We start from the raw sequence: 26,088 nt of genomic DNA on the forward strand, positions 1-26,088 counted from the left end.
CTGTAATGTCTCAGAAGGCGTAAGCACAGTGCTAACGACAGCCCTATATCATTAACCATTTGCATGACTCATTTCCCCTCTCTGTAGTTGCATCCTATTACCCTCCACACTGACAGTGTTTCAACCTCTCTGTAGGTGGCTGAGGAGTGAGGACCTTCTGCGAGGCAGACATGGATGCTCTCATGCCAAGAAGGGAAGTTTGGACAGCTACAGGACTGCTTTCGTTGCCCTCCGATGCAGCCTCCGACCCTTGCATGAAGGACCTCTTGCATGGCCTGAGCCCACCACTAGGCTGAGGCAGCACCAGCCCAAGTGAGACAGCATTTGCTGCAAGACTATGCTGTGGTGGTATGCCAGAGTCCCAGCCCGCTGGAAGTTGGCCCAAATCTTCTGGCACTAAAGCAATGCAAGAAGGTAACCAGTCAGCAGAAAAGAGCGATGACCAGCGCTTCACAAAGTGCTCCTCAAACTCTGTCACAGCGCTCTGCGACTGCCAGGCTTTTGGCCAGCTGAGGTCCAGGCACCAGCAGCGAGGCCCTGCGTGAAGTCACCAGGGCCTTCAAGGCCATCACACCGGCAACACCCCTACAGCACAGTGAGCCAATGCAGAAAACGAGCTGTGACTTGACCGCAATTGAAGCTTGTTGCCATCAGCTGACCAGTCTGCATGCCAAACTGCAAGAGTTCAGGGACAGGACTGTCCTCCCCACATCTACATGACCATTTCTGACAAGCGTCTGCATCACCATGCCAAGCTCAACAGTGTTTAATGCCAGTTCCCTGCTCTCATCTGGTGTGCCCTCTCCCATCACATCCCACGTGTACTGAAGCACACACTTGTGCGGGCACAAAAACGTTCCCCAAGCCTGATTGCTACCACTAATTTCTATGAAAGCCAAATTGTTTGATCACTAACACTTCTCAATTTTATGAAATTCTCTATTAAGAAAAAAAATGCAATTTATGTAAATTTATCACTCATGAAAAAGGCAGAACTGACAGATATCACTTGAGGCATCCACTGGGCAAGGTCTTTCTAGGCAGCTCCCAGTGCTCCAACTCCCCTTTACCATGACCTCTGGTGAGAGGACAGATCTCTGGGAAAGCGGAAAAGGCAGGATGTGAAATCTGTCATTCTGAGAGATTTGTTACAAACATGAAATTTCTGTTCAGATAAATGAAACATTTCCTGAAACCCAAAGTCAATCAAATCAAATTTGAACCACTCTGTGAATCTATACCAAAGCTCAGAGAAATTACTTTTGAACACAGCCCGCTGATCTCTGCTCCGAGATGCTACTTTCACTGGAGCATGAAACACAGCAAGAGTGACTCTTCACCAAGCAAACACAACGAAGAGCTTCTAACGAGCCTTTATACAGACACCTGAGAGCATGGCAGTGGCATTAGGGGAAGCAACTGTTATTTTGCCTGGAAAAGTGAGTAGTTACCTTCACTCACACTGGTTTGGCTACAGAATCACCCCCTTACTAAAATCCTCATAAAATGCCTGAAAAGAAAAAAAAAAAAAATCATTGCCTATGCAGAACAAGGTAGTTTAATTCTATTCCAAAATATTTAAAGTAGTCAGACAATGGATAAGGTCCCTGATTTGCAGAAATCCAACTAAATTTAGCAGGCACTGTACGCAATCCAAGACTTGCATAATCAGCCTCACCATTAAGAACTTGTTCCAAGAGGTTTACAGAGAGTAATAATTCTGAATTACAAGTGTGAAAAAAGATCTTAAATCTCTTTCAGTAATCCCCTACCGAAATCTCCACTGAGCAGCAAGTTCTGCTTCTCCTTGCAGCTGTGCAAGAGCTGGCTAGCATTTTAGTCAAACCAGACAAAATAAATCCAACACATTTTCCTTTTTATGAAAAACCCACCAACGGCAGGGTATAGCTGTATCTTGTAAATCGCTGAAACGAAGTAAGAAGCAGTGACCTGATTTTCAGGCATGCAAACAGTGCTCAGGCTCCTAACCCCCGCATGCGTAAGACATTTTACAGTAAAGTAAACTCTCTTCGATGAAAACGTATTGCTTCCATAACATCCAAACCTTCCTACTTAATTACTGCACATATACAGTACTGCCAAAATAAACTGAAACCAGTAGCTATGAAGGAAAAGGGGGAGAAATGTCAGGAGACTGCAACAAAGATGCTCTCTCAGGCATTAAAGCAAAAAATAGTATTTTTAAGTCTACCAGGATAACTATATGGACACCACTCACCCCAACAGATGTGTGACAACTAAACATTTAAAGGAGAACGTGCTGCTCAACACTGCTGCAGCCTAACACATGAATTCTCTGTTTGGCAACTTGAAAAAATTAACACTTGTAGCCCTTTTTGCAGAGTTTGCTTATACAGTAATTAAATTAAGGCCATTTAGTCTACTCAGTAAAAAGTGGAGAGGCTGAAATAACCCAGAGCGCCACACAAGAAAGGTCTATGCATAGGGTACGGTTCAGATTTACCCCGACGCGCTTGTGCTGAGTTTCCCAGGCAGCCCGGTCCCGTGCCGCCGCACCGCGCCACGGAAAGCCCCTCGAAGCAAGCCTGGCACGGCTTCCAGCAGGGCCGCCGTGCCGCAGCGCTTGACGAGTGCAGTGCTTGATGCCGAGGCTCAAGCAGAGCCAAAGCTGAGCCCTCGTGTCTAATGCAAAGGGCCAAAAAATCGAACACTATAAAATCACTTCAAGTAACTGCACTGAGATCCCACAAACGGACAAGCTGAGCGGATCAACCAGGGACGCCGGAGAGATGCTCCCAGTTCTCAACAGCGGCGCATGTTTCAATGGGGCGCCTGGTTAACTGTTTGACGGTCACCTTTAGGACACTATTAACCGAAGAGGCAAGGAGAAAGCACGAACCCGACTCAAAGCGCAATTTGTCACTACTCTTTGCTGCCTTATCGCATAGCACCAGCGCCAGCATCCCGCTCTCACCTCTCCTCTCCAGGGAACGCTCTCAGCCATGTCCCGCTGAACCGAGGCGGCAGCTCAACACAGATGCGCGAGGGCCGACCCGCACACTCCCGCGGGGGGACACGGCGGCGTCTCTGTCGCCGGCTCCCAGCGGCCCAGCCCACCCCAGGGTCTCCGGCGGGCACCGGCGGAGGCCAGCTAACCTGTACGAGACAAGTGCCGTAATGGACACTGAACTTACGTAGCTGTTTAAAATAAAGACATATGAAAAGGAAAAACTTCACAGGACCTGCAAAAGGAAGCAAAAATTGCTGTATGTCAGAAGTTAAGGAGCCGTGCCAGGCCGGAAGACGTCACCGCTGCCACCACCGCCGCAGACCTCCCACAAGCCGCGGCAGGGGCCGTAAAGCACAAACCCCTGCTCTCACTCCAGGCGAAAACACTCCCCAGCAAGGTACTCCCCAACAAACACTGCCCAACAAGAACTTCAGAAACTGGGGGAAAAACAAACAAACAAACCAACCACACATACACTGAAGAATTGTTTAAAAAAAAAAAAAAAAAAAAAGGAAATTTAAACACTTTTCAGGAAAAGAATTCCAGTTGTTTTACAAAACAGGGAACTCTGGGAAGCCAATTCCTTCTGCTTTCGGCAAAGCAGTGATTTCCAATAGAAAGCCCAGCTCCCCTTCCACCACCATCGCTTCGCTGAGGCCGAACGCAGAAGCGCCCAGGCGCTGGGACCCATCAATCACTCCAAGCCAGACCTGGGGTGCTCTGGCGAGGCCCGCGAGGGCATCGCGGCACCGGCGGGGCGCGGGGCGGGCGGCAGAGTGCCGGGGGCACCGCCGCCCCGGGCATCCCTCCGCGCTCCCACCGACTTCCGGAAGGGGCTGCTCGTTCGGCCGCGCGCGGGGACAACGCGGACGGGCAGCGTTGGTCAGCCCATTGTACAAAGAAACAGCAAGGTAGCTGCCGGGGCCAGCACTTCACACCTACCGTGACAAGACAGATATTTAATTTAGACTGAACCACTCCCCCGGATTGCCACAGGATGACTCCAGCGGGTCTGCACCTGCAAGCGAACCAAAGAATGGGAGTACCAGACTATTTTTAATGGGTCGATACGGACGGCCCCGTGAGGAGCTGCGGCAACAGGACTCTGAAAAACCAGAGGCACTGGTGCCAGCCGGGCACTGAACGGGCACAGGGCAGGCAGCCGGGCCCGGCAGGCGAACGCACAACCCTGCCCGGGCGACAGTTCGACAGCCACGAAGTTGCCTAAAGCTGCTAAACAGGCTGAAGGTACAGTCTCCTGAAGTTACTAAACTTTTCAAGTTGTCTATGGCAATGAAATCTTGCAAGACTTAGTCACACACAGTTCTTCCAAAATTAACGAGCTCTGTGGCGTGCACCTAGGGGCCAGGCCTGCTCGTGGGAAAAAAGCCCAGAACATCCACAGACCCAGAGCAGCGTTCTTGAAACTGGTGTGTCATCGCTCTTCCCTCGACGGAAAAACGCAACATGTCTCCAAACCCTTCTTCTTATGTCGCCTGGTAATTAACACTCCCCCATTTCTTTGAAATTTTTCTTTTAAAGCTTAATTCTGTCTTTTTTTTGAACTCAAAATCAAAGAACAATCTTTAGAAGATAAAGATGAGGCAGGCAGAAAATTAGACTTGCATTTTTCCTTAAATGTGCAAGACAGAACAAACACTGCTCTTCTCTTTTTCCTCTCTACTGCATATTAATTATAACGTAAGTAGAGTTGTTAACATTGGCCTCTTTTTTTTTTTTTTTTGGCATGTGCAGATGCATGTGAATATGCTATCTGAATTTTATATCCCACAAAACAGTGAAATCTTTCTCCTAGATTTAGAACAAATACTAGAAATCATGTTTCAGAATGAGTTTTATGTAAAGCAACAATAAATGCACTTCAGAAGAAAACTGAAGAAGGGCTAACTATATATGACATAGAAGAGTCAAGAAAGTTTCTCAGATTAAAAAAATAGAAAAAATAAAAATTACTCAGCTATCACAAGTGGGGGATACAAATATTTAAATATATGCTCTGTGAATAACAAAAAAAAAAAAAGTATCTAAACCTGTAAGGTTAAATCACTTCACTATCATAAACTCTTTGGGAAAGGCCTTTTTTCGCATGCGTGCGCAGGGCACTCGCTCACACGGGGGCCCCCAGGTCTCACTGTAACATAGAGAACAATAACAACAACAACAGTAACAATAATAGCACATAACTGCGGAAAGCATTCCCCGATTCTGGCACAGAGAGGAAACACAGGATAACTCGGAAGACCACAAAAGCTGACCAACATTATTACGCTCCATGACCTAAAGCAAAAACGTGACTGCGACCCAGCTGCCCTATAAAAGCACAGTTGCAGTTTCTCTCTTTTTCCCTTGCTGGGCTATCGCACGTGAAAGAAAAAGAGGTGTCTGAAGAACAGAGGGTTTGGTGTAAAGGAGAGATTACATGTGAAATTTGACAGAGAGCAGGCACTGAAACGTAAGAAGGGTCCACAACAAGCAGAGTTTGTAAGAGCCCTGGAAGCAGCTCGGGGAGGCACCAAGGCAACACCTTGTGATCGAGGTGGACGCAGCCAGCACGAGCAACAGAGAAAGCAACCAGGACCCAACTAGTCCAAGCTGTGGAGAAGCCATCAAGACCCAATGACATTATGAAAGTGGGCATGGAATAAAAAAGAAAATGGAAATAATTGATTGTGATAGGCAAGACAAAAAAGTATGAGGAAAAAAGCACTGCAGAGCGCACGTTGCAAGGAAAATGAGTGGAAAGGAAGGGAGGTGGGTGGAGGAGGAGGACAGAAACAAAGGGAAACAAAAGCTTTTGTAGGGCACAGATGAGGCTATGAGGGCACAGCGAAGGGCTCGGGCTCTGCCCTGGCCACATCAGCACCCAGCTGGGCTATCGGGCCAAGGTCACAGCAATCGTGTCTCTGGGCACTAACATAAGAACTATATGAAAAAACAGGCAGAAATGAAGATAACTAACAGTTATTCTGTACGCCATACCACGTGTCCTGCCTAAAACTACGGCCACGCTCTAGTCGCGTTCCCTCAGACCTCGACACCTCGGGCACCCGAGCTGACACGTGGCCGCGCAGGGAGAGGCACGGCCACGGCAGCCCCTGCACCAGCCCTGTGGCAGGAGCTCACGCGGCAGGACCGTGCAGGCTGCTGTTGGAAAGACTTGTTATTCCTACAGCAGGTGCCCCCAGACACCTGGGCCATTGACCCGGCCGGGATTTTTCACAGTTAACACCCTCAAGGAAGTTCTGCACGGTGCTGCCTGATTTTATTTTAAGTTTTCCCCAGACTGGTGTTCGTTAAATCCTCTCCGCTCATTAATATCCGTACGTCATCTCTGTTCCTTACCTTCGGCAGGGAGCAGAAGGCTTCCTTGTGGCTTAGTACAGATCCAGAAGGCAGCCACGATTCAGGTCTTGTGTGTCTGCAAGCCCAGGAGCTGCAGAGGGCGCCGGCAAAGGGGAGAAGCAAGAGCGTAAGCCGGGGCAGGCTCCTCGCTAGCGCTAGCCAAAGCGCTCCTGCTGCCCAGGTGCACAGCGGTAGCTATTTGTGTGTTTACAAACAAATAACAACACTGACTTGCACAGATACCTTTGATATTCAAAAGGAGGAGTTTCCTTCCAAAGGGACTGAAAGTCAGCTCCGACACCTAGCCGAGCGCGCTGTGGGCACCTGCACATATCTCACGTGGCTCAGCAATGAACGCTGCACTGCAAAGCGCTCCTCTCCCGCCGCGGCAAAACACGGGCAATGAGAATGATATATCTGCGTAAGTAAAATGTGGGTACAAACTAAATCTAAAATATGGTTTCTGGTATAAGCAGTTATGAGATACTTAAAATCTTGCCTTCTCTTATAGAAGAAAATAGGGATAAAGTCAATAGAAAATGAAGAGTGCTTTGTATATGTATGGTCATTGCCTATCACCATAAAACCTATATAACTTAATTGGGAATGGTTTCTTTTCCATATATTTTACTAATTTACAGAATTTAGTAGATGCAAATTAAAACAGACAATTAACTCTTAAGTGGTACAGTGTAGTTTAAAAAAAGAGATTCTCTCTCATGCTCAGTCAGACCTCTTAAATTTTGTAGGTTAAAAGTTTTTTAATTCTATGTGGAAGAAACTATTTTACGTTTTACATCATTGATAGTCACGCACGCTTTCTGAGTGCGATTCTATTTCTACCAGCTTTATCCCTATTACATTTTAGAAAATGTTTCTGTAAAAGAAAGCAACATTTTAAACTTGCCCACAGAATATATAGCTTCCACAGAGTCCTGTAGCTTAGTTAAAGTGATAAAGGAGGGAATTTTGACATAAAATTGCAGCAATTTTTCGTTGCATTTAACTGGGTCAGCAGTATTTTAAAGTGTATTAGCTAAAGAATTTAGGTATAAATTTTAGATTCGTTTCCTACAAAAACTGGCTGATATTCAGAAACGCTGAGTGCTTAGAATTCCTTCTAGTCTTGTTGAAATAACAATGTATTAATTACACTATAACATAAGGCTAAGCACAAACACAACCAGGATTTATAGCTGGCTCTGGGCAGACTAACGTCCCTTTTGCCAGGTTACCTGCAGATGCTGTTCGCCCCGAGGAAACCCAGCCGGCGCTGGTGACGCCCTGCTCATTCGGAAACCGCGGCGTTTCTCCGTCACCGGCCATCCCTACGGATGCCGCGTCGCCACGCGCACGGCTGAGAGCTGCCGGTAACGCGGCACTCGCGGCCGGCTGCCGTCGCCAGCCCTCGCCTCCTCCCCTGCCTCCATCCTTCCCTCCGCCGCCCCCTTGCCTGTCCCAGGGGTTTGGAAGGCATAAGTCGTCCAAAGACTCACACTCACTCCTGCTCCTTTTAGAGATCTTTGTTAAGTGAAATAGAGGTTAGCTATCTGACGCGGTGACAACCGGCTGCTCGAACCGTTTGCTGCAAGCCCCAACCGGCGGCATCTCCTGCTCCAGCCCAGGAAGCGGGATCACCAGGCCGGAGCGGTGCAGGGGCCACACGCGGCACCGTTCAAGGGACGTCCCGCCAGTCCCTCGCCACGCAACCCCGCTTCCAGCTGCTAGCCCTGCTCGGGGAGATACGCAAAGCACTGGGATGTTTGCAATGGGATTTCCAATACCTACTGCATAAAATCAGGGTAAAAACTCAAGTTATTTTTAAACACTCAGGATGACTGTGTAAGTTGTAAGTGGTAGAGCAAAGCAAGGCCACGAGTCATTTACGCATGGTCACCTCTAATACACAAAAATAACTTGTTCATCCCTCCTCGTGTGTTATTTTTATATCCCAGGCAGCTCTGGATCACTTGGGTTGTTTGCTGCCACTGACGTTACTGAAAGCATACATTAAGGAGCAGAAGCACATTTTGCAAAAATTAGGTCACTTCAGACTCGATCTGGGGCTGCCTCCTGCCCGGTCAGCCCCAGGAGGCCAGGCCCGGGGCTTTCCCCAGCCCAGGCCTGATGCCAGCAGCCCTGTCACACTCGGGCAACTTCTCACACCCTAACACTGAGGCACTGTTCCAGGGTACAGAAGCAAACAAAAAGAAATACAGGAGAATTCAGCACTTACTGAAGATGCAAAAACATAAGTGACCTCTAAAACACGTCACGTAGTCGTCCTACCACAGGTCTCGTTTCCACGGCCAGGTCAGCACTTGCTGCCTCTGCCGAGAGCCACGTAAAGGATGAAATAAATAATTTTGTTACCTGAGATTGGAAGCGTTCTTCACTCATGAACTGATCCACGAGAGAGAGAGAGAGAGAGCAACGACCTTCATTAACTACTAGCCTCGGCCAGATCTGTGCTGGTGACCTAAAAGTGAATGGTTCTCCATCCCATTATCAGCCAGTCCCTCCATTTTATCTCTTGAAATATATCTGATAGCTTCGCTAGGAATGCCTTTAAGTGAGCTGCTACTGCCAAAAAAGGAAGAGAAAGATGTGTTCTCAGATGCTCTGGAGGGAAAACATTTCTAAATCAAAATGAGCCCAACATTTCCTGCGAGGCAGAAACAATTCTTTCATACATAAAAACATTATTTATCAGCTTCTGGTAGTTCTTTGCTGTGGTCACCTATTGCATGCTTTTCAAATTACATTTTTTAATCTGTATTTTCCCAGGGTACTTCATTCTTTTCATCTCTTGATTTTATTAGCCCACTTCCGACAGCTGGTCTTCTACCAGTAACTCCAAGCTCAGGGTTTGGCCTATTTCCTTCACCCTTTCTATGTAACACCTACAGGCTAGTGACTTCTAGGCAGCTCCTGTTTCTTGCTTGAGCACCTCCAAACCCATGCTGCTCTTATTGTAGGCTAAGGGGCCTTTGCAGTCCACTGCTGCCGGCCGGGATGATACTAGCACCTGCCCATGTCCCACAGGCAGCCAACACGTGCCTCTCCAGGTCTAGTCTCTGCCAGCACAGAAATGTCCTAACCATGCCCTTTGTTCTTGATGGCAATGCTGCGTTGGGAGAAGAGCTGGAACAAACTTAGAGCAACCATTATAAGGACTAAAACAAAATGAAAATGAACCTAGAGAGAGACCCAAATACACTTCCATGAAGCTTTCTTCTTACTCAGCTCAAGGAAAGTCCCAGTGTGAAGTGCATGGTTTAAGTGCTATGCTTTAAGTAGCGATACTTTCCCATCTTTTTTCTGCATGCTGAAGCTCATCAGAAATTGCCCAGTTAGATGACCCAGTGCAACAAGCCAGCTGACGTTTGGGTTGTCCTCGTGTGTTTTTCAGGGCCCCCAGCAGTGAGGGAGGGAGGGAGGGAGGGAGTCTTATCATCAAGAAACTACTGATTGGTAACAAAAGTAAACTACAGCGGTCACTGCTTGTCTAGTATGGATGAACCTTGGGTGAGTTTTCAGAAATTTCAGACTCAACTATCTAACGTTCACCTCAGAGAAATCCATTCTGAAACAGGCATATAGCGGCCAACTTAACTAACGAGGAGAAGAACTAATCTCTGACTCAGAAAGCTGCCTCTGAATTTTATGACAACTGTAAATGGGATTCTACTAAAAAGCAGAGATTTAGCGTAATTTAAAAATCATTAAAAAGTCAGTACTGCAAAGACAGGAGAACAAATACAGGCCATAGACTTCTCTTAAGAACTTGAGAAGGATAACTAAAGTTCTGAAAACAGACTAAAAGCTGCTTTTTTGCAGGAGACATGTCTATACAAGAAACATCCAGAAAACAGTTATATGTACACATATGTAAATAATTTTACACATAGAATAGTTCCACTGCTGACAACAACTTCAATAATGCATGTTCTGAATATATGAAGTAGCAAGAGTTTATTTTAAGCTAAGAACCAAAGTTCAACATTCCCTTCAGGAGACTGAAGTTGTTTTTTCCTAGATGTTGTCTCACAATTCACAGCAAGTTCATGTAACAACTAATTAGTGCCCTTCTGGGGTTGACTTCTCTTTATAAACGCTGTTTTCCTTGGATCCTAGTCGAACAGAGTGAATAAGAAAGTCCGCAATGTCTGCTCATAATAAAGAGCAACCGGTGAAAGGGTGTGTGGGAACACAAAGGAGACAGAGGAGGAAAATGGCAAAGGAAGCTGCTGGAAAGTAAATATTGCTCAACATGAAAAGAGTATCGGGGAAAAGCTGACAGAGTGGAATAACAGGAAGCTTAGTCATTTCTGGACAAAAAAAAGGCAAAGTGCGAGAGAGCGCAGTGGGAGGGGAGCATGCAGCAGCGAGAGGCCGAATGCAGAGCGGGAAGTGCAAGTGCTCAGAGACAGATAAGAGCTAACGGAGCTGACAGCGCGGGGCCAAAAAAAGGCGTTTGGATGACACGAAAACAACACGTGCCGTTTACAGGGTAAGCAAAAGCAGAAGAGGAGGAAGCGTGCTGCCGAGGGCTTGAGACCGGCTTGAGAAAGACGAGCCACGACCAGCAGCGGGATGTGCAGGGCCGTGCCCCCGGGCGCCCGCCCCACAGGGACCAGGCAGCCCCCACCAGCCAAGGTAATTAACCACTGAGGTTAAATTGCGCCCAGTTACACCATGTCCCTTGCACCTTGCCTTTCCTCCCAAGCACTCGAGAACCCACCGAACACCCGTCCGGGGCTGCTCAGGTAAGGACACGTTACAGCAGGGCTGAACAGAGGAAGGAAAAATGAAAGGATATCTTAATTTTGAACAATTACCAATACAGCCCTGCACAGTGGGACCAAAAGAAGTTACACCAGTTGGAGAACAGTCTGCTTACATCTAAAATTAACAGATTTTCCGAAGCCTCTTAAGCAATACGTCATTCAAATTGTAAAGGTGTTTTATAGAAGCATCAACACTGGGGGGAAAAAAATGAAAACATGATTGGATTACCCTGATGATGATGTTTGTTTACCCTTAAAACACGGTCTGCAGTGCTTGCTGATGAAGAGATAATGGAATCAGATGCTAGTAAAAGAATGCTGTTACAAAAAACCCTACAAATTCAAATTTTACTATATAATCTGGAGGTCAAGCATATCAAGAAAGATACATTTAAAATAATTAGACAAAAGAGAAAGAAAGAAGGCAACTATGAAGCGCCAAAACGGAGATAAGGTTGATTAATAACCTTACTGCTTGCGCAAATAAGAGCATATCATGAGCAAATGGTTAAACAGCAGAGAAATAAAAAGACTTAACCAAGTTATCTCTTTAAAATTTACTACAATGAAGACACCTAGAAATAATTCAGATTTCAGTGGCAAACAAACAAACAAACAGTGATACTGATGTATTTGATAACGGGAGGGAAATAGGAGTTAGAAATCTTTAGTTAACAAAAAACACGTTTAAGCCAGCAAGGGTAGAAAATGAGAAGCGCTGCTGGCCAGCTAAAGGCTGATACCTCAGGATTATTTCAACTAGCAAGTCACAATAAAAGTTTCCTAAGCAAATAAACAATCTTTCCGTCCCTGCAGGCTAACCGCAGCTGTGGAAGCACTGCCCTGGGGTTCGCACAGTAAATCACAGCCGTGCAGGGACCTCACAGAAAACGCTATTTCACAAACACATTTTGTGAAACACTTGTCACATGGATTTCAAAAATACTGACCTTAAAGTGGTATAGCAGCTACATGGCAAAACAAAAAGAATAAGAAAAGGGCACCAACTCTTTACTTTTTAGGAAGGAAACTGTATTCTCTCATTGGAAACATGCACATTATGGGACCAACAAATTTAGAATTTTTAAAGGAAAGGCTGGTAAAGGAATTTAAAATAAAATAGTGGTAGGACAAGGAAGGGTGTGGAGAACATCTCCCTCAGCAGTCGGGACATTGCTGCAGTCCCCGCGTTGGAGAGGAGCACCGTGGCTCACCTTCTGCTTTCAGGGCCAGATTTTGATCTCGCCTGAGCTACTTTGGAAGAAAGTGAAACTCTGCCCAATTTGTGTCTTGGCTTTACCATACCATGACAAAACCACACCTGAGGTAAGTGCTGGGTTTAAGGGTCCCGTTACTGTGCTGTCAGAGCGATATTCAATCCCATCGCCAACACGCTATGAAATGATTCAATAATAATTAACATTGAAAATGGAAAAGTTGACTAAAATAGAAGGTTTCAACTTGTAATGTTAAAGAAATTCTTGTGAAAAATGTTCTATTTGCGAGACTGGAAGTACATGACTGAGGCAGGCAGTCAAGCAAGATGGCACGGGGGTGTGCACACAACTAGGGTGTGATGCCCTGCCCCGAGTGCTGTCCAGGTCTCTGAAGGCTGGTTTTTTGGATCCATGTTTTACGCAGACAGAGCTGTACGGCAGATGCATGCACTAGCCAATTAAACCGTATCTAACCGGCAGTGCAGCTGTAAACACACACTCTTTGTGTCCCTTCTAGTTTTTATACCAGAGGTTTGGCCTTACTAACTTCGTGCGTAATGCACAACGACAACAAAATGACAGAACAAAAGATCCCCTCTAAGTCATAGTATGCAGACACAGATAACATCTACTTTTGTCTGTACCAGGGCAGTGTAATTAAGACTACAAGTTGCTCTCACATGTTCTCCATCTCCTTTCTGTGGATTGCAAAGCCTCTACATAGACTTCATTTTTTAAAATGCAACTCTGTCCTCGAGTAAATAAATATGGAATTTTTACTTAAATGCGTAGATCCACTCTGTTAGAGCCACAAAGCTAGTAATTCTAGAATTAGAATCTAGAATCTGATACTCTTTAATGCCAGAACTAAATTAATCCACGCGTTGTGGGTGGGAGCACTGAAGCAGAGAGGGGTGGAAGCTCGCCGCGTGCCGTGCGGCCAGGCGATGAAGCAGGCTGTCCTGCTCCCTTTCTGGCCAGAAATTAATTCTCCGCTCCTGCTTATCCCAGGGCGGGGGAAGCGGGGGACAGGAGCTCGCGCCACCCGACGCGCAGGAGCAGCCGAGGTGCCGCCCCATTCTGAAAGCAGAACAAACAGAAGAGGAGACAGCTGAAAGAGAGAAACACTCTGCGGAGGAACGGGGCCGGGAAAGCGGCTGTGGGCACACGCAGAAAGGGCACTGCCGGCTGAGCAGCTCTTTATTTCAGAGATTGCACTGGTTACATTTCCTGCAGCGCTTCACCGGGAAACAAAGTCTGCAGTATGCAAGAGAGGTAACGCGGAGCTTCCTCCCCAGCAGCATCCTTACAGGAAAACCCATTTGTGTCAAGGATAAACTTGTTGCTCAAACTGAAAAAAGAAATATATATAATTTTGTGATATATACGTTGTTCTCTTCAGAAAGGATCTAGGTAAAAAGAGTCTGGTATGAGTATTTGGTAGGAAAGCCTTGAATGGCTGAACTCTGTCAAAGTTAAGGATTGGGGGAAAAAACAAGTCAGTAAGGGCTCGATAAAGCTGTGAAACATAACAACCACCACGCAGACGGAGTAGAAAGTGCACATTAATAGCAGATACGACTTTTCAGTATCTGTAAGGTCTTACAAAATATCTGGGCTTTGAATGAATTAGGAGGTGAAAATTATCCTGTCTCTGCTATTTTGCTTGAGTTGTTCAATAAAGAAGATATGAACTATGTGGAACACAAAGATTTATTTTTCTCAAGTTAAATGATGATGAAATTTGCCAAAACACTGCTCTGTGGTCAGAACTCCCTTTAACTGTTTATTTTAACACGGGCACTGACCATTGAAATGTCCCGTCACAAAAACAAACTGTACAGGCAGAGGAGGAAACTCAGTTTTAGTTGAAAGTTTAGTTCTCAAGTCTTTTCAGCTCTTTGCTTTTTTACTGAAGCTACGAACACTGATGCACCAGCATTTTGTAAAGCAGCAGCTGGATGGGGAAGACGAGGCTTTTCCAGAACCGCTGCCTCGGGCTGGACGGCACACTAGCTCCACGGACCAGGGCTGCATCTTTTTGGGATGATTATCCTGGGTTAGATGACGAGTGAATAAAAAGAATATAGCTTAATAAGCCATAATTAATCTCCTGAGCATTTTTTTTTCAAAATAATTAATATTGCAGACCAATAGGATGTTTGAAACATCCACAAACAAATGAAATATTTTTTAGTGTTCTTCAAATAGCAGTTGAAAAATATTCACCAGCCACTCAAAATCTCCCCATAAACAAAAAAACACAACTTACAATGCTAGCAGACAAAAAAGCATCTCTCTCTGATGCTTATAAAATAATACTGAATTTAGATGCCTTTTTTACTGTTTTGTGTTATTAATAACTTTATCTCTTCGTAATGTAATAAGAGAGAAAGTACAGTTAGCAAATGGCTACTTGCCTGGGAACAGCAATTTCAGTACTTGTTCCTGCGCTGCAGCTAAACGACTACTCCTGAGGAGCAGCGCAGAGCACAGCCAGGGGAAGCTGCAGAAACTGAATGGGATGGTGCAAAGAAAGGGAAGCAGAAAGGCTGCTGGAGGAAGTGGCATTTATACAAACGGCCGTTTAAGCTCATTTTAAGGCACTTCACCAGTTACACTACCTCTGCTTCATGCACAGAAAAAAAGAAAATTCGATCTCTGCAGATATTATCCACAGAAGACACGAGCCCCAGAACACGGCTGTAACCCAAAGGCTTGCACTGCTCTCGCTGAAAACCTTCAGCCACAGCGCTGGTGGGAAATCAGCAATTTTCCATGCGTGGGAGCCAACGGAGCTGACGAAACACAAAGTATCATTCAGAATAAAGACCAGCGCATCACGATCTCAGCCTCAAAGCAATTTCTCCCTACATTCAACACGGGTGAGGCAAAAATCGAGCACGGAGATGAGAGCGCCAGCAGCTAGGGGATGAGCTAGAGGGCTGTGTTACACATCTTGGCAACTTGAAATCGTCTTTAATATACTTCACACAGATCTATGAGAAAGCATACAACTCAGTTTTGAGTACAGAGGCAAATAAAATCACCATTTAATTCTCCCTTTCTCCCCTTTTTTTTTTTTTAATGCAACCAGACTAGCTCCAAAAGTAGTCAAACAGATAAGAACCAGAACGGCAAATACAAACTTTCTGTGCTCCTGCTGCAGCCGCGGGAGGAGGAGAAAGGGGGCCAGAAGCAAAGAGAAAAAGAGAGGGGAAGGTGGCTGGAGGACGACCCAGACCAGACACCATGCCGGCGCTGGGCACAGGACCAGGACTGCAGTGCGAGGGGAAGCCTGGCCTCCCGCAGCCACCTGAACTTCATTAGGTAAAATAAGAAAGTTCCTGGCACTTTACTGACTGCTCATCACAAAGTATTTCTGCACAAGGATACAGGGTCCCTGTTCCACCAGGCAACGCATCTCAACCACCAGAGCATTTAAATTAATGCAGCAACACCTCACCCACCGAAAATCTCTGCATCTCTCAGCTCCTGAGGGGGCCAAGCAATTTTTGAAGCAAACCTAAGAAGCAGAAGCTGAACTTAATCATTTGTCAGGTGATCAAAACGGAACTAAGTAGTCACTTCATAACACTGAATTAATAGTCATTTTAATAGAACAGAGATAAAAGAATGAAACAACCCTCCCAGATACGGCTGGTGCTGCACAACTGACCTTTGGCTTCGCTCCACAGACAACAACAAAATCCAGCAGCGCTTTCCAAAGCTTCAAAATAAAACACAGTTGTATTTTTAGCAACTGCTATTTTCTCAATTTGTTTGAGCATCAAGAAGAGTTTCTTAACTCACTAAAGACCTTTCCAACTACTGGAATGATTCTGAAGGCTCCTTTTACCTATGAAACCAAAGGCAATATATGAAATGCAGCAGTGTGAAAAAACTGGGAGAAGCCACTTGGCATCAATGGCTGTAATCAGCAGCAACAATAAGAGCCAAAGAGAAACGGGACAAAACTACTGCAGTGTGAAGATTTCTCACGTCACCCCAGCGATGCACGGCTGGGTTACCTCCTGGCTCGGGGGGCCACACGGCGTATCGCGGCGACAGCAGCTCTCACGTCGTCAGATCCCAAACTATGGCCTCCTGTCTCAAGGGAAACCTCCATTCACGCTCCAGTTCATGTGCCACCTTGCACACGTCTGCAGGACCAAGCTCCCAGCAGCAAAGCGCTGCACAGTATTTTGGAGATAAAGTGCGCAAGAAGTGTGCATTCCTGCTAAATATGACTAGTAACACCTGAGAGCGTCACTCATCCAGCTACACACCAAGAGATCAGGAAGCTGCTGTGACAGTGATCTGCACCCTGACCTGAACGCCCAGTGTCTCAGAAAGCAGGAAGATAATTTTCTCCCCTCTCATCTTCCAAAAATATATGCACAGTCTGCCTCTTTTCCAATGCATTCCAGTCCGAGACTGAGATTCTGCAATTCAGCTTTCAAATGCAAGAAGTTAAGCTTTACCATTAACTGAGAATGGTATTAAACGTCAGGGTGAAACGTGAAACAGCCCGCATGCTTGACTGCTGGGTAAGAGCACATTAAATCTAAGTTATAATGAATGCAGAATAGGAAAATATTAGGAATAAGTGTGAAATTTGGAAGAAGAACTGCAAAACCCTAGTCCAGGTCAGATAAGCATGCAAACATGGGACACCTTATCTGAAATTTACTCTAACCATCTGGATCTGGAAATCACCCAGGCCGGGTTTCCTCGTGAGGATTATCACACTTCCTGCTCTCACACAGGTCAAAAATATTCCCCAAATGCTTCTCTCTTACAGGACAGAACTCCCCAATCAGGGAACTAGGATGAGACCGACACACCACTGAAACCTTACAAGGAGAGAGCTTAGTTACCTTATAACAATATATTGGTGTACATCATTTCAGTCCCCTGGCTTATTTTGGTCAGCTCCCCGGGCGAAATGCCTGTTGCCTTAGCGCTCTCGCTCAGAACCCCTGCTGGCCTGGTCGCCAGCGCCCAGCCAGCGGCGCGGGGCCCTCTCCCTCGCCAAGAGGAACGCGGCCCCCGAGACAGCGACACAGACACACGCCCCAGCCTTTCCAAGCTCCCAGAGCAAACCGGCTGGGGTTTGCTCAAACGGGTTCCTCTCTCCCTCCAACAGGGTGCTGTTTCTGACACAGAGTCTCTACACTTTACAAACCCACTGTTTTCCTGTTTCACGGTTTTTGGTGAAAGGTCGCTTTGACGAGACAACTGCTCACGGAGCAGCAGATTTGCTGTTTGCGTTTCCACCCCAGGTCGGCCTCCACGAGCGACGCTGCTCCTCGGAAACAACCCAGCGCTATGGACAGTCCTCGTCCTGGGGCGTCCCTGGGCACGAGCGTTTCCTCGCACACACAGGATGAATGTGGGGCACTGTGCGGGTGAGCCAGAGAGCAGGTGACACAGGCTACTGCAATTAACTCCTGATATTGGAGGGATGCAATTGAGAAGAAAGGGCAATAATGAGACTTTCGGTGATATGTGCAAAGCTGTAGGTATAGAGATAATAGCCTATCTATCTTCATTTCCTCCAGCTCCAGGGGCTGGACAAGGAGACTTCTCCAGCGCCAAATGAAGCATGAGAGGTTGATAAGAGCTATCTGCCTGGAGATAACACTCTCAGAGCAGGAGGAGGACTAACAAGACGTGATGGCAGTAATTGCATCCATGCTCCTGACTGAAGGCTCACCTTGCCCTGCGGTTCCCAACCCGGGGCATGCCTCGCTCCCCAGCCTCTGGACCTACAGGCAGCTGTGGCCGTCGGGACCGCTCCTATCATCTGTCCCTGGCAAATGGAAGATGTCCTTCTCCTGCGGCGACCTCCTCCAGACGGCCCCAGCCCTTCTTGCCATGTAGCGACCAAGCACAAGGCCTCCGAGTCGCTCACACACACGCAGCTGGTGCAGGTCCTGCTCTCGCCGTAACCGCACAGTCCACCCTGGGAGCCACACTGCAACAGTCATTCCTGCTCAGCAAAACACCAGCTAAGCACAAGCCAGGAGACAGCTTCAGCTCGCAGCCTGGCAGGGGACACGCTCACGGCACACAGCAACGGCGCAGCGACTCGCTGCGCATCAGTGCTCTGCGATCTGCCAGTCGCCATCCCCGGAGAGGGTGAAGCAGCCTCAGCTGGGAAACGCCGAGCCGAACTGGCCTGCGGGGACTCGTCCTTTCTGCCAGCGCCCGGCTGCCACCGTGCTGCCCGCCAGCCGGGCTCGCCCGGCCCCAGCGCCACGCCAGGCTACTCCAGACCTTCCCTGCCCTCCTGCCCATTGCCGGGAGGGAGGGTTTTCTGTCTCCTGGTGGGGCGCGAAAGGAAAACAGTGATCAAGTCTTAACGTTTGTGAATATTTCTTCCTTTCATAAACTGTTTTGTTATGTTTCAAATACTTCACTGAAAAAGTTTTATTTACAGATTTTGCCAATATAGACTTTAAAATAGGTATGTTTAAAAACTAGTTAAGCAGTTCATCTATTACCTTTCTTGTATTTTACTAAATCTTTAAGTTTTACTATTAAAGATGAAGTCAGCAGGTGTCTAGTCCTACTCGAGTCACTTGGTGTTTCCCTCTTGTCTTCAGGGGGAACAAATCTGTATCCTTACCCAAAAGTGCAGGTTCTTTTCTAACATAAGTCACAACACTTTCCTTGCCTTTTATTCATCTGTTCTGGTGGGGAGTTCTGTTTGTTTGCTGGCATACTAATAACCTGATACCAAAAAGAAAGCAAGTACAAAACAATTTCTAAAAACTGTGCAACGCTATGTGGGACATACACATATACCTGGAAGAAAGCAATACACTATGACTAGTAAATCATAGAAAAACCTATACAACTATAAGAAATTCAACTTTAAGATTCAGATTTGGAGGCAATGAAGTGACCACTGCTTCGTTATTTTCAAGCTGATATACATCTTGCGATCTACATTATGCAAATAAAGAACACAGATACTACAAATAACCATTACCGCCATATGTACTTGTGCACACAGGCGCACTCGCTCCCAAGTGCCATAAGCCGGTGTACTCAAAAGCATTTTGTGAGCGACAACATCTCGCAGTGCCTGTGCACAAAACGCTTCCATCGAAGTCCAAGCCCGTTACTGGAATCTCAGAGCAGTTTTGATGACAGATCTATTTAAATTTCATGATCCTTTCAAGTAAATTTGAACCATCACTTGTCTGGATCTAAAGCTAGTCTTAAGTTTACATACAAATCATAAGACTGTCACATTTTGTAAACGGAAACCTAACAGTTTAATTTCCACAGGTTAAGGCTTCAGTTTTTTTTTTTTTAAGGTGATGCTGAAAGCCGAAAGGCAGGAAGGCGCAGCCCTGGGGGAGCCGGGAGCGAGGGTCCCGCTGAGCTGCTGCCCTCGCCCAGGCCCGCGGCAGATCCTCACGGCCCTCACTCGCCCCGGGGGGCTCGGGCCGGCCCGGGACTCTGAGGGGCCTACAGCACCCTACCAGCTGCGGCCTCCTACCCGTTACACTGACTTCCACAAACGATTTACATTTGCCTAGCTTTGGGCTTTTTCTGTCATTAATAGAATGAAAAACAAATATATATATGTGTGTATATATATATATATATATATATATATATATATATATATATTTGTATATAATGTGTGTGGATTAAAATGCTGAGTTAAAAGCTTTATATCAAATAATCTTAACTTACACTGTGGTCATTTTTTCAAATGTCTAATCACATAGGTATTTATAGATCTAAAAATACCAAAAGATCTAAGCAACAAATATGTAACAAACACCACATAAAAATATTTGCATTTGCATAGCCATAAACAAATCTTCAATTAATCACGTGAAACGTTAAGAGGCAATCTCTACCTGCCTTCATATTTTCAGTTTATCACTTAAAACAAACATAAAAAGTTTGCAAAAAGGTAAAATTAAGTTCACGTTTCTCCATCTCAGTTTTCAGATAATCTATCAATATATATTAGTTCTCTCTTCAGATATATTTGAAATCACATCAGTAACTTTTTGTGCTTGCCACCAGGTACAAAAACCCGCCTTGCAAAGAGCAAGCAGAAATTGAGGAGAAAGGTGTTTTCCCGAGGATGGTGAGAGGACGTGTCTCTGTACACCCGGCTGATGAACTGCCGGGTCTGAGGGTCTCATGTTCTGTTTTCCCTTCTCTTCCCCTTCTATTTGGTGACGTTACCAGACCAAAGTCATTTTTCCTCCAGTATCTTTCAAACCGTGTAACAGCATCTTATTTCCCTCCAAGTTCTTCCCTTTACTCTTTTCTGTTTTCAGTGTCTCCCTTTAATCTCTATTTCTTTTGCTTTGTCTTCTCTTCCATTTAGAGACTTTCCACCTCCTTAGACTTTTTTTCTTATGCAAACTTAAAACTCTCCATGGCTGTCACCTCCTCTTCCCCTTTGACTACCTCAAGTTTTCTCAGTTCCCCCTAAAAGTCTCCATTTCTGTGCGGGTTTCCCTTGGCCGTTCACTTGCAACCCGCCTGTCTGCAAACAGCTTTTCCTTGGGACGGGATTCGGCGCCACAGCGAACAGGAGAGACCAACACCAATGGGTCAAGGAACAAGTCTGCCTTCCCCGGGCTGCTGGTTTTCGTGCAGCACTGCAATCGCGACACGTCAACGCCCCTGCTCTTGTAAGACGGGCAAGAAAACTGCAAAGCTCAAACCCTGCAGGTTCCCTAGGTCCAGTGCTGCACAAGCACCCAGGCGAGGTGCAACGCTCGGCAGGGACGGACACGCTGCCCCCGCGCCAAGCACCGCGGCTCTGCCCGGTTTCACTGATGCGAGCATGGCGCAGCGAGAAGCTGCAAGCACCCCCTGCGGCTTTCCTGCGCGCCCAGACCAGCAACCGTCACTCCAAATCTGACTGCGCGCCGAGGCTTCCCAAAGACTAAAAACAGGTCTCGGCACTTCCGGGGCCAGCGCCGATAGCGCGGCATCTCCGCAACGGCCTGCCCCGGGGCACGGGGGGGTCCTGTCACCCATCCCTCTGCTCCCACCCAGGCAAGTCCCCGGCGGCCGCCAACCCCGCACAGCCACCGGGAGGACACGCTGAAGAGCCACCAAGGACACAACCCAAGCAGCAGAGCCGAGGTCAGAGGAAGAGGGACCACTCTCGGTGTTGACAAAACACGACCAGCACCCTGACCGCAGGGGTTTCGCAGCCTTGTCTGAACGGCAGCTTTGCACCTCAAAGAAAAGTGAAAAACATTCCCCCTGCGCCTTGCCTAATAAAAGCAGAGAACACCGAAACCGCTCGTTTCTACCAGACAGAACCATTTATGGCTTGAGAGCTGCAGCTTTCAGTTTGAATATTTTTTCTCCAAGATGTAAAGTGAAAATACATTTGCAAAGAGCTGGTAACTGGTGGGGCTGCAGCTCACACTGGTTTCAGACTGATTCGCTCAACTCCCTCCTTCCTGTCTCTCTGCCTCCTCATCCAAAAAATCACATCTATTTATACGCTATCTACTTTTACCTACATTTAAGGCATATTGAAAAAACAGAGGAAATGGTATTAACAATGTTCTTTAGCTGGCTACGATAAGATCTTCTAAATAAAAACATTAGCACCTAAACATCTTTGTTCTTCCAGCCTTGAAATAAATAAAAACAAACAAACAAACAACTTATGGAACTTCTTGCAAAAGGATGTTTTTAAATGTATTAAGAGTTTTTTTTTAAACCAAATGAGAAATAATTCCAAGTCCGTTTTTTTCTGCATGTTTTTAAAATCACCATTTGTACGAGTTATCTGTATGACTCTAAACATTTTAAAGTAAAATAAGAAACCCTACATACAACTCATGCTTTGGAACATCCACCTCAATAATTCAAAATAACCATGCCCATTAAAAAACCTTAATTACTTACAGCTACTTTAATTGATGCCTTTTGTGGTACTGACTATAAGGAAGCGCCGCTGTCAGCCCTGACAACCGCCCGGAGAACCTCCGGCCACGTTACGAGCATCTCCAGCAGCTGAACTGAGGCTCATCTCGGAAACGGGCACTGCCAGATACTGTTCCACTAAAACCGAACTCGGAGAGGATGGATCAGTGATTACAAGGTAACACAAACCACTGGGAGACGCCTGAAGAAAGCGGAGCATATAAATCAGATTTTGACTACGTGAACAATTTAAGCTTATTGCAGCCAATTCCCAGCCTTTAGGAAGCAACGTTCCAGTAAAGCTTTAAACACAGTAATCCATGATCTAATAAACCGAATACGGTTGCCAAGAAGCTGGTACTCCTGCACTCTTACAGTGGCATTCTTACCTTTGCCAATTAATTCATTTTAAGGATACAAGTAGCTGTACTGCAAAAGAAAAAGCCGGCTGCATCACACTGCGGAGATGTTTAAATTTTTGCTCTACATGTTCTCACTGTGCCTTTCTCCCTCATACGCATATCTAGATATTTCTGAAAAAATTATTCAGGTTATATATATGACTGGTCTTATTTTCCATTTTTCTCTCATTCTATCCAGTGGGAAAACTGCCGATTTAAAAAAAAAAAGTTATATTTGTTTCTATTTGTCTCCCTTCAGTTTAACTCATTATGCTTTAGATCGGGTCCTTTCCTTTTGTTAACAAATGGCCAGTTCAGTACACTTCATGTTACTAAGCTGCCATTTAAGTGTTCATAAAATCAGTTTACTCAGCGTGCCTGAGGTCTGGCACTGCCCTCCTGGAAGCAATGCTCTGCAAGCAACCTCCAAAAGCAGGAGCTAAGCTAACAGCCACGCCGCGCCGCCGGCTGATAAACCCCACTGTCCTTGCTGGCTGCGTCGCACTAACTGCATTTCAGTCCTGGATCCCTCTTCCTTTCAGTCCTCTAGTAACACCTTTTCTTACGTTTTGAAGATGACCCTTGCTTTAGTGCATCAGTTTTCTTATATTTAACATATATTCCAGTTGATTTGTAGCCGTTAGACTTATTTAATACTTGCATGCAGAAAAGTAAATTTGTCAATATCACTAATACATTTTTATATGCCTTTAAGTTTACTCTGCCTAAAGAGTTCAGTAATCTTCCTTGCAAATTTATTTACCCTCAGCAGAAATATTGCTCTATATATTCTGCATATGCAAAAGGAGGAGAGCAGAAGTGACACCTGTGTTCACTCCTCTTAATGAAATTAATACTAGCAGTGTTTATTTGAACATCAAATACATCTTGCAAATGCCTTCCTGCAGAAAAAAAAAAAGTGTTTAAATATTTCTACTCAGTTTTTTGAGCAATATTTTAAAATATCACCCGATCCTATATAATTTTTGACAATACCAGTAAAAAAAGTGCAGATAACTTTACTTCCAATGCAACTGAAAGTTTACCCTACAACCTGGAGACGATTTACCTATGTTTATAACCATTTTTTAAAAAGTCAGAGTTTCAGCTAAAGCACTGGGAACAACTGGTCTAAAAAACGTTTTTTCCTGTTCAGTCCAGAAGCATAAAAAGATTAACACATTATTCTAGTGCTGCTTACAGTATGCTTACACTTTTGCTGCACATGTATTTTACCCGGTGGCAGCCCCACGCACATTTGTTTCTGTGCAGCAAACATTTAGCGAAGCGAGAAACGTCTCTCGCTCCACTAGCGAGGGGAACCGTGTGTTTTGAGGCGTGCTACTTGGCACTAAGGCAGCCACATCCAGGCGCACCCATCCACGCGCTGCCCGAGCGCCCCGCGCCAAGGAAGCCTCTTGCTCTGCTCCCTGCAGCACCAAGGACACTCTCAGTATTCAGTGAAGACAATAAAAACCAAAGTAATAAATACAAAGAAATGAGTCTCCTGTTTCCTTCAAGGAATATCTACTTTATACGTGAAATATTTAATCATTCAGTCTGTCCAAACCAAGGTTTTTCCTAACTGGCTTACATTTCTATGCAGTTATAATCAGTGCATAAATCTGAGTCTTCTCTTAACTCATTTCAATGTAGGCAAAATTTTAACTGAGTATTGGACAAGCAAACGTATGTTGATGTAAATGATCTTTTGAAGGTGCATGAACACAAGACAGTTGAATTACAGCCGCAATTCATCCATCAAAAGGTGGTTCTAAATACTGACTATACTGGTACTTAGGTGGAAAACTGAAAGTGATTTAAAAAGCCATGCAGCTTTTCAAACTTTAATTTGCCTTGTTTCTATTTGTATAATCTACTCTGAACCTGTAACTGCTGATATAGTAATGGCTAAGTTCTGCTCTAAGAGCAGAACTAAGTGTACAATTTTTTGGACCAAGTATTTACCTCACCAATATCAGCTTACAGCGAGTCCCAAGGTCCCAGAATACATTTTATATAAGACTATTTTCCTCTGCGTGTTGTTTTCAAAAGACTCAAGCTAAATGCGTGTACGCCCGTTCCTACGTTAACAAATGAGGGGAAAACGTGCACTTTCCCTGACGTTACGCTAGCAACTACTTGTACATACGGCTAAAAATCCATCACAGACAGCCGTGAAGGGAAAACCACTCGACAGGCCAGGCGAGGATGGAGAGACCCCTCTGAAACCCCGCAGCAGCCCCAGGCCTGTGCAGCCCTCCGCAAGCTCGCGCTGGCTCCCACCGGGGTAACAAACTTCCCTTCTACGACCCATTGCCGGGCCTATACTGTAAACGCTGCTGCAAACTCATCATGTAACTGTGTGTGCTCACTTAAACTCTTTCACACACGGTTACTCCTTCAATTTTTCTTCGGCATGTATAAGGCATTTACTAGTCAAAGTCAGTAAAATTCACTCTGCATCTTTTTGCACTTTTAACCTAGTCATTGTTTATCATTAGCTTTTAATTAGGCTTGCAAAATTGAGGATATTTTTAAAAGGAAGTACCTCTAGGAAAAAAGACAAGGAAAGGAAAATGACAGGAAATGCTGGAAATTGAAGAGACATTAATACTGCTAAGGACGAAAATGCCACAGAGCTGCTGATTCCCTTAAAGTTCTGCTTCCCGTTGACAGCTCCTCAATCAAGGATGAGGAGAGAGAAGAGATTTAGGAAGAGTAGAAAACAACCGTCTTAACCATCACTTTGCAGGAATAACTTACTGCACTCACAACTACCTGGGGTTTGTACTGCTGGTCCTGGATTTTTTCAGCGTGTCCTGAATTTGCTTTGCTCAGTTAAACGATGCTGTTCCCACGTGAGCTGCAGACCCCGTGTGCCTGAGCCGACTCTTGCCTATGACCTTCCGCTCTGGCCATGAACTGCATCTCCCACCCCAGGCTCAGCAGGGCACGTGCTACCCTCCTGCCAGCCCACCAACCATTTCCCCAGCAGCTGCGGCCACGCAGGAGACCCATTCACCTCGTGCCTCCCCACAACACCCTTTCCAGGTCGCCTGTCTCCTGGCCTCGCGGGCGCACACACAAATACACCCTTCTGTGCAGCCAGCCTGAGCAAACTGCGTGTGCCCCAAGCAGGCACGCATGCAAAATAAAAGACAATTTTAGGACGTTCCCATTCCTCTTCAAATTTCAGTCTTGATCTTACATTTTTTTAGGGATGTGTTTACATTTAAGTCTGTGAATCAGGACTTCAATGAAATCATCCTGACAAAAAGTAAACGGCTTGATTTCCTCAAAAACTGCTCCTTTCTTCAAGTAGAAACCTCTTCCTTTTTCTACTTGCTCTCTGTATTGTTTCACTGAGCTAGGAAGGATCCAAAGGC

At 45.8% G+C, this 26,088-nt stretch overlaps 2 protein-coding genes across 16 annotated transcripts in view; one reads left to right on the forward strand and one right to left on the reverse strand.

The window, feature by feature from the left end:
• MBNL1 (muscleblind like splicing regulator 1) overlaps window positions 1-26,088 on the reverse strand; it is a 116,544-nt gene that overhangs the window by 59,543 nt on the left and 30,913 nt on the right. For 2 of the 13 annotated variants that reach the window (XM_068954618.1, XM_068954615.1), the window contains exons 1-2: window positions 6,599-6,745; window positions 6,356-6,446 (exon numbers count right to left, since the gene is read on the reverse strand). The exons of 4 other annotated variants lie outside the window; for them this stretch is intronic. In XM_068954618.1, the coding sequence (XP_068810719.1) occupies window positions 6,356-6,446; window positions 6,599-6,687 (180 nt within the window). In that variant the 5' untranslated portion in view covers window positions 6,688-6,745. Of the gene's footprint in view, window positions 1-2,956; window positions 3,134-6,355; window positions 6,447-6,598; window positions 6,773-14,782; window positions 14,829-26,088 lie in introns of those variants that run through there. 7 more of the 13 variants (XM_068954612.1, XM_068954613.1, XM_009676373.2 and 4 more) reach the window with 7 other exon arrangements.
• LOC138068192 (uncharacterized) lies at window positions 6,787-19,966 on the forward strand. 3 transcript variants are annotated; one of them, XM_068954626.1, is made up of 4 exons: window positions 6,787-11,014; window positions 12,373-12,471; window positions 13,374-13,637; window positions 15,460-19,966. In XM_068954626.1, exons 1-4 carry the CDS (start codon window positions 10,952-10,954, stop codon window positions 15,694-15,696), a joined length of 663 nt encoding a protein of 220 aa, XP_068810727.1. In that variant the 5' UTR covers window positions 6,787-10,951; the 3' UTR covers window positions 15,697-19,966. The 3 variants fall into 3 exon arrangements, 2 of the variants coding, with proteins under 2 accessions (XP_068810727.1, XP_068810728.1); XM_068954627.1 differs by having other exon boundaries at window positions 17,927-19,966; XR_011142880.1 differs by lacking the exon at window positions 15,460-19,966 and having other exon boundaries at window positions 11,962-12,471; window positions 13,374-14,771.

The sequence above is a fragment of the Struthio camelus genome, chromosome 9 (genome assembly GCF_040807025.1).
Source record: "Struthio camelus isolate bStrCam1 chromosome 9, bStrCam1.hap1, whole genome shotgun sequence".
Taxonomy (NCBI): Eukaryota; Metazoa; Chordata; class Aves; order Struthioniformes; family Struthionidae; genus Struthio; species Struthio camelus.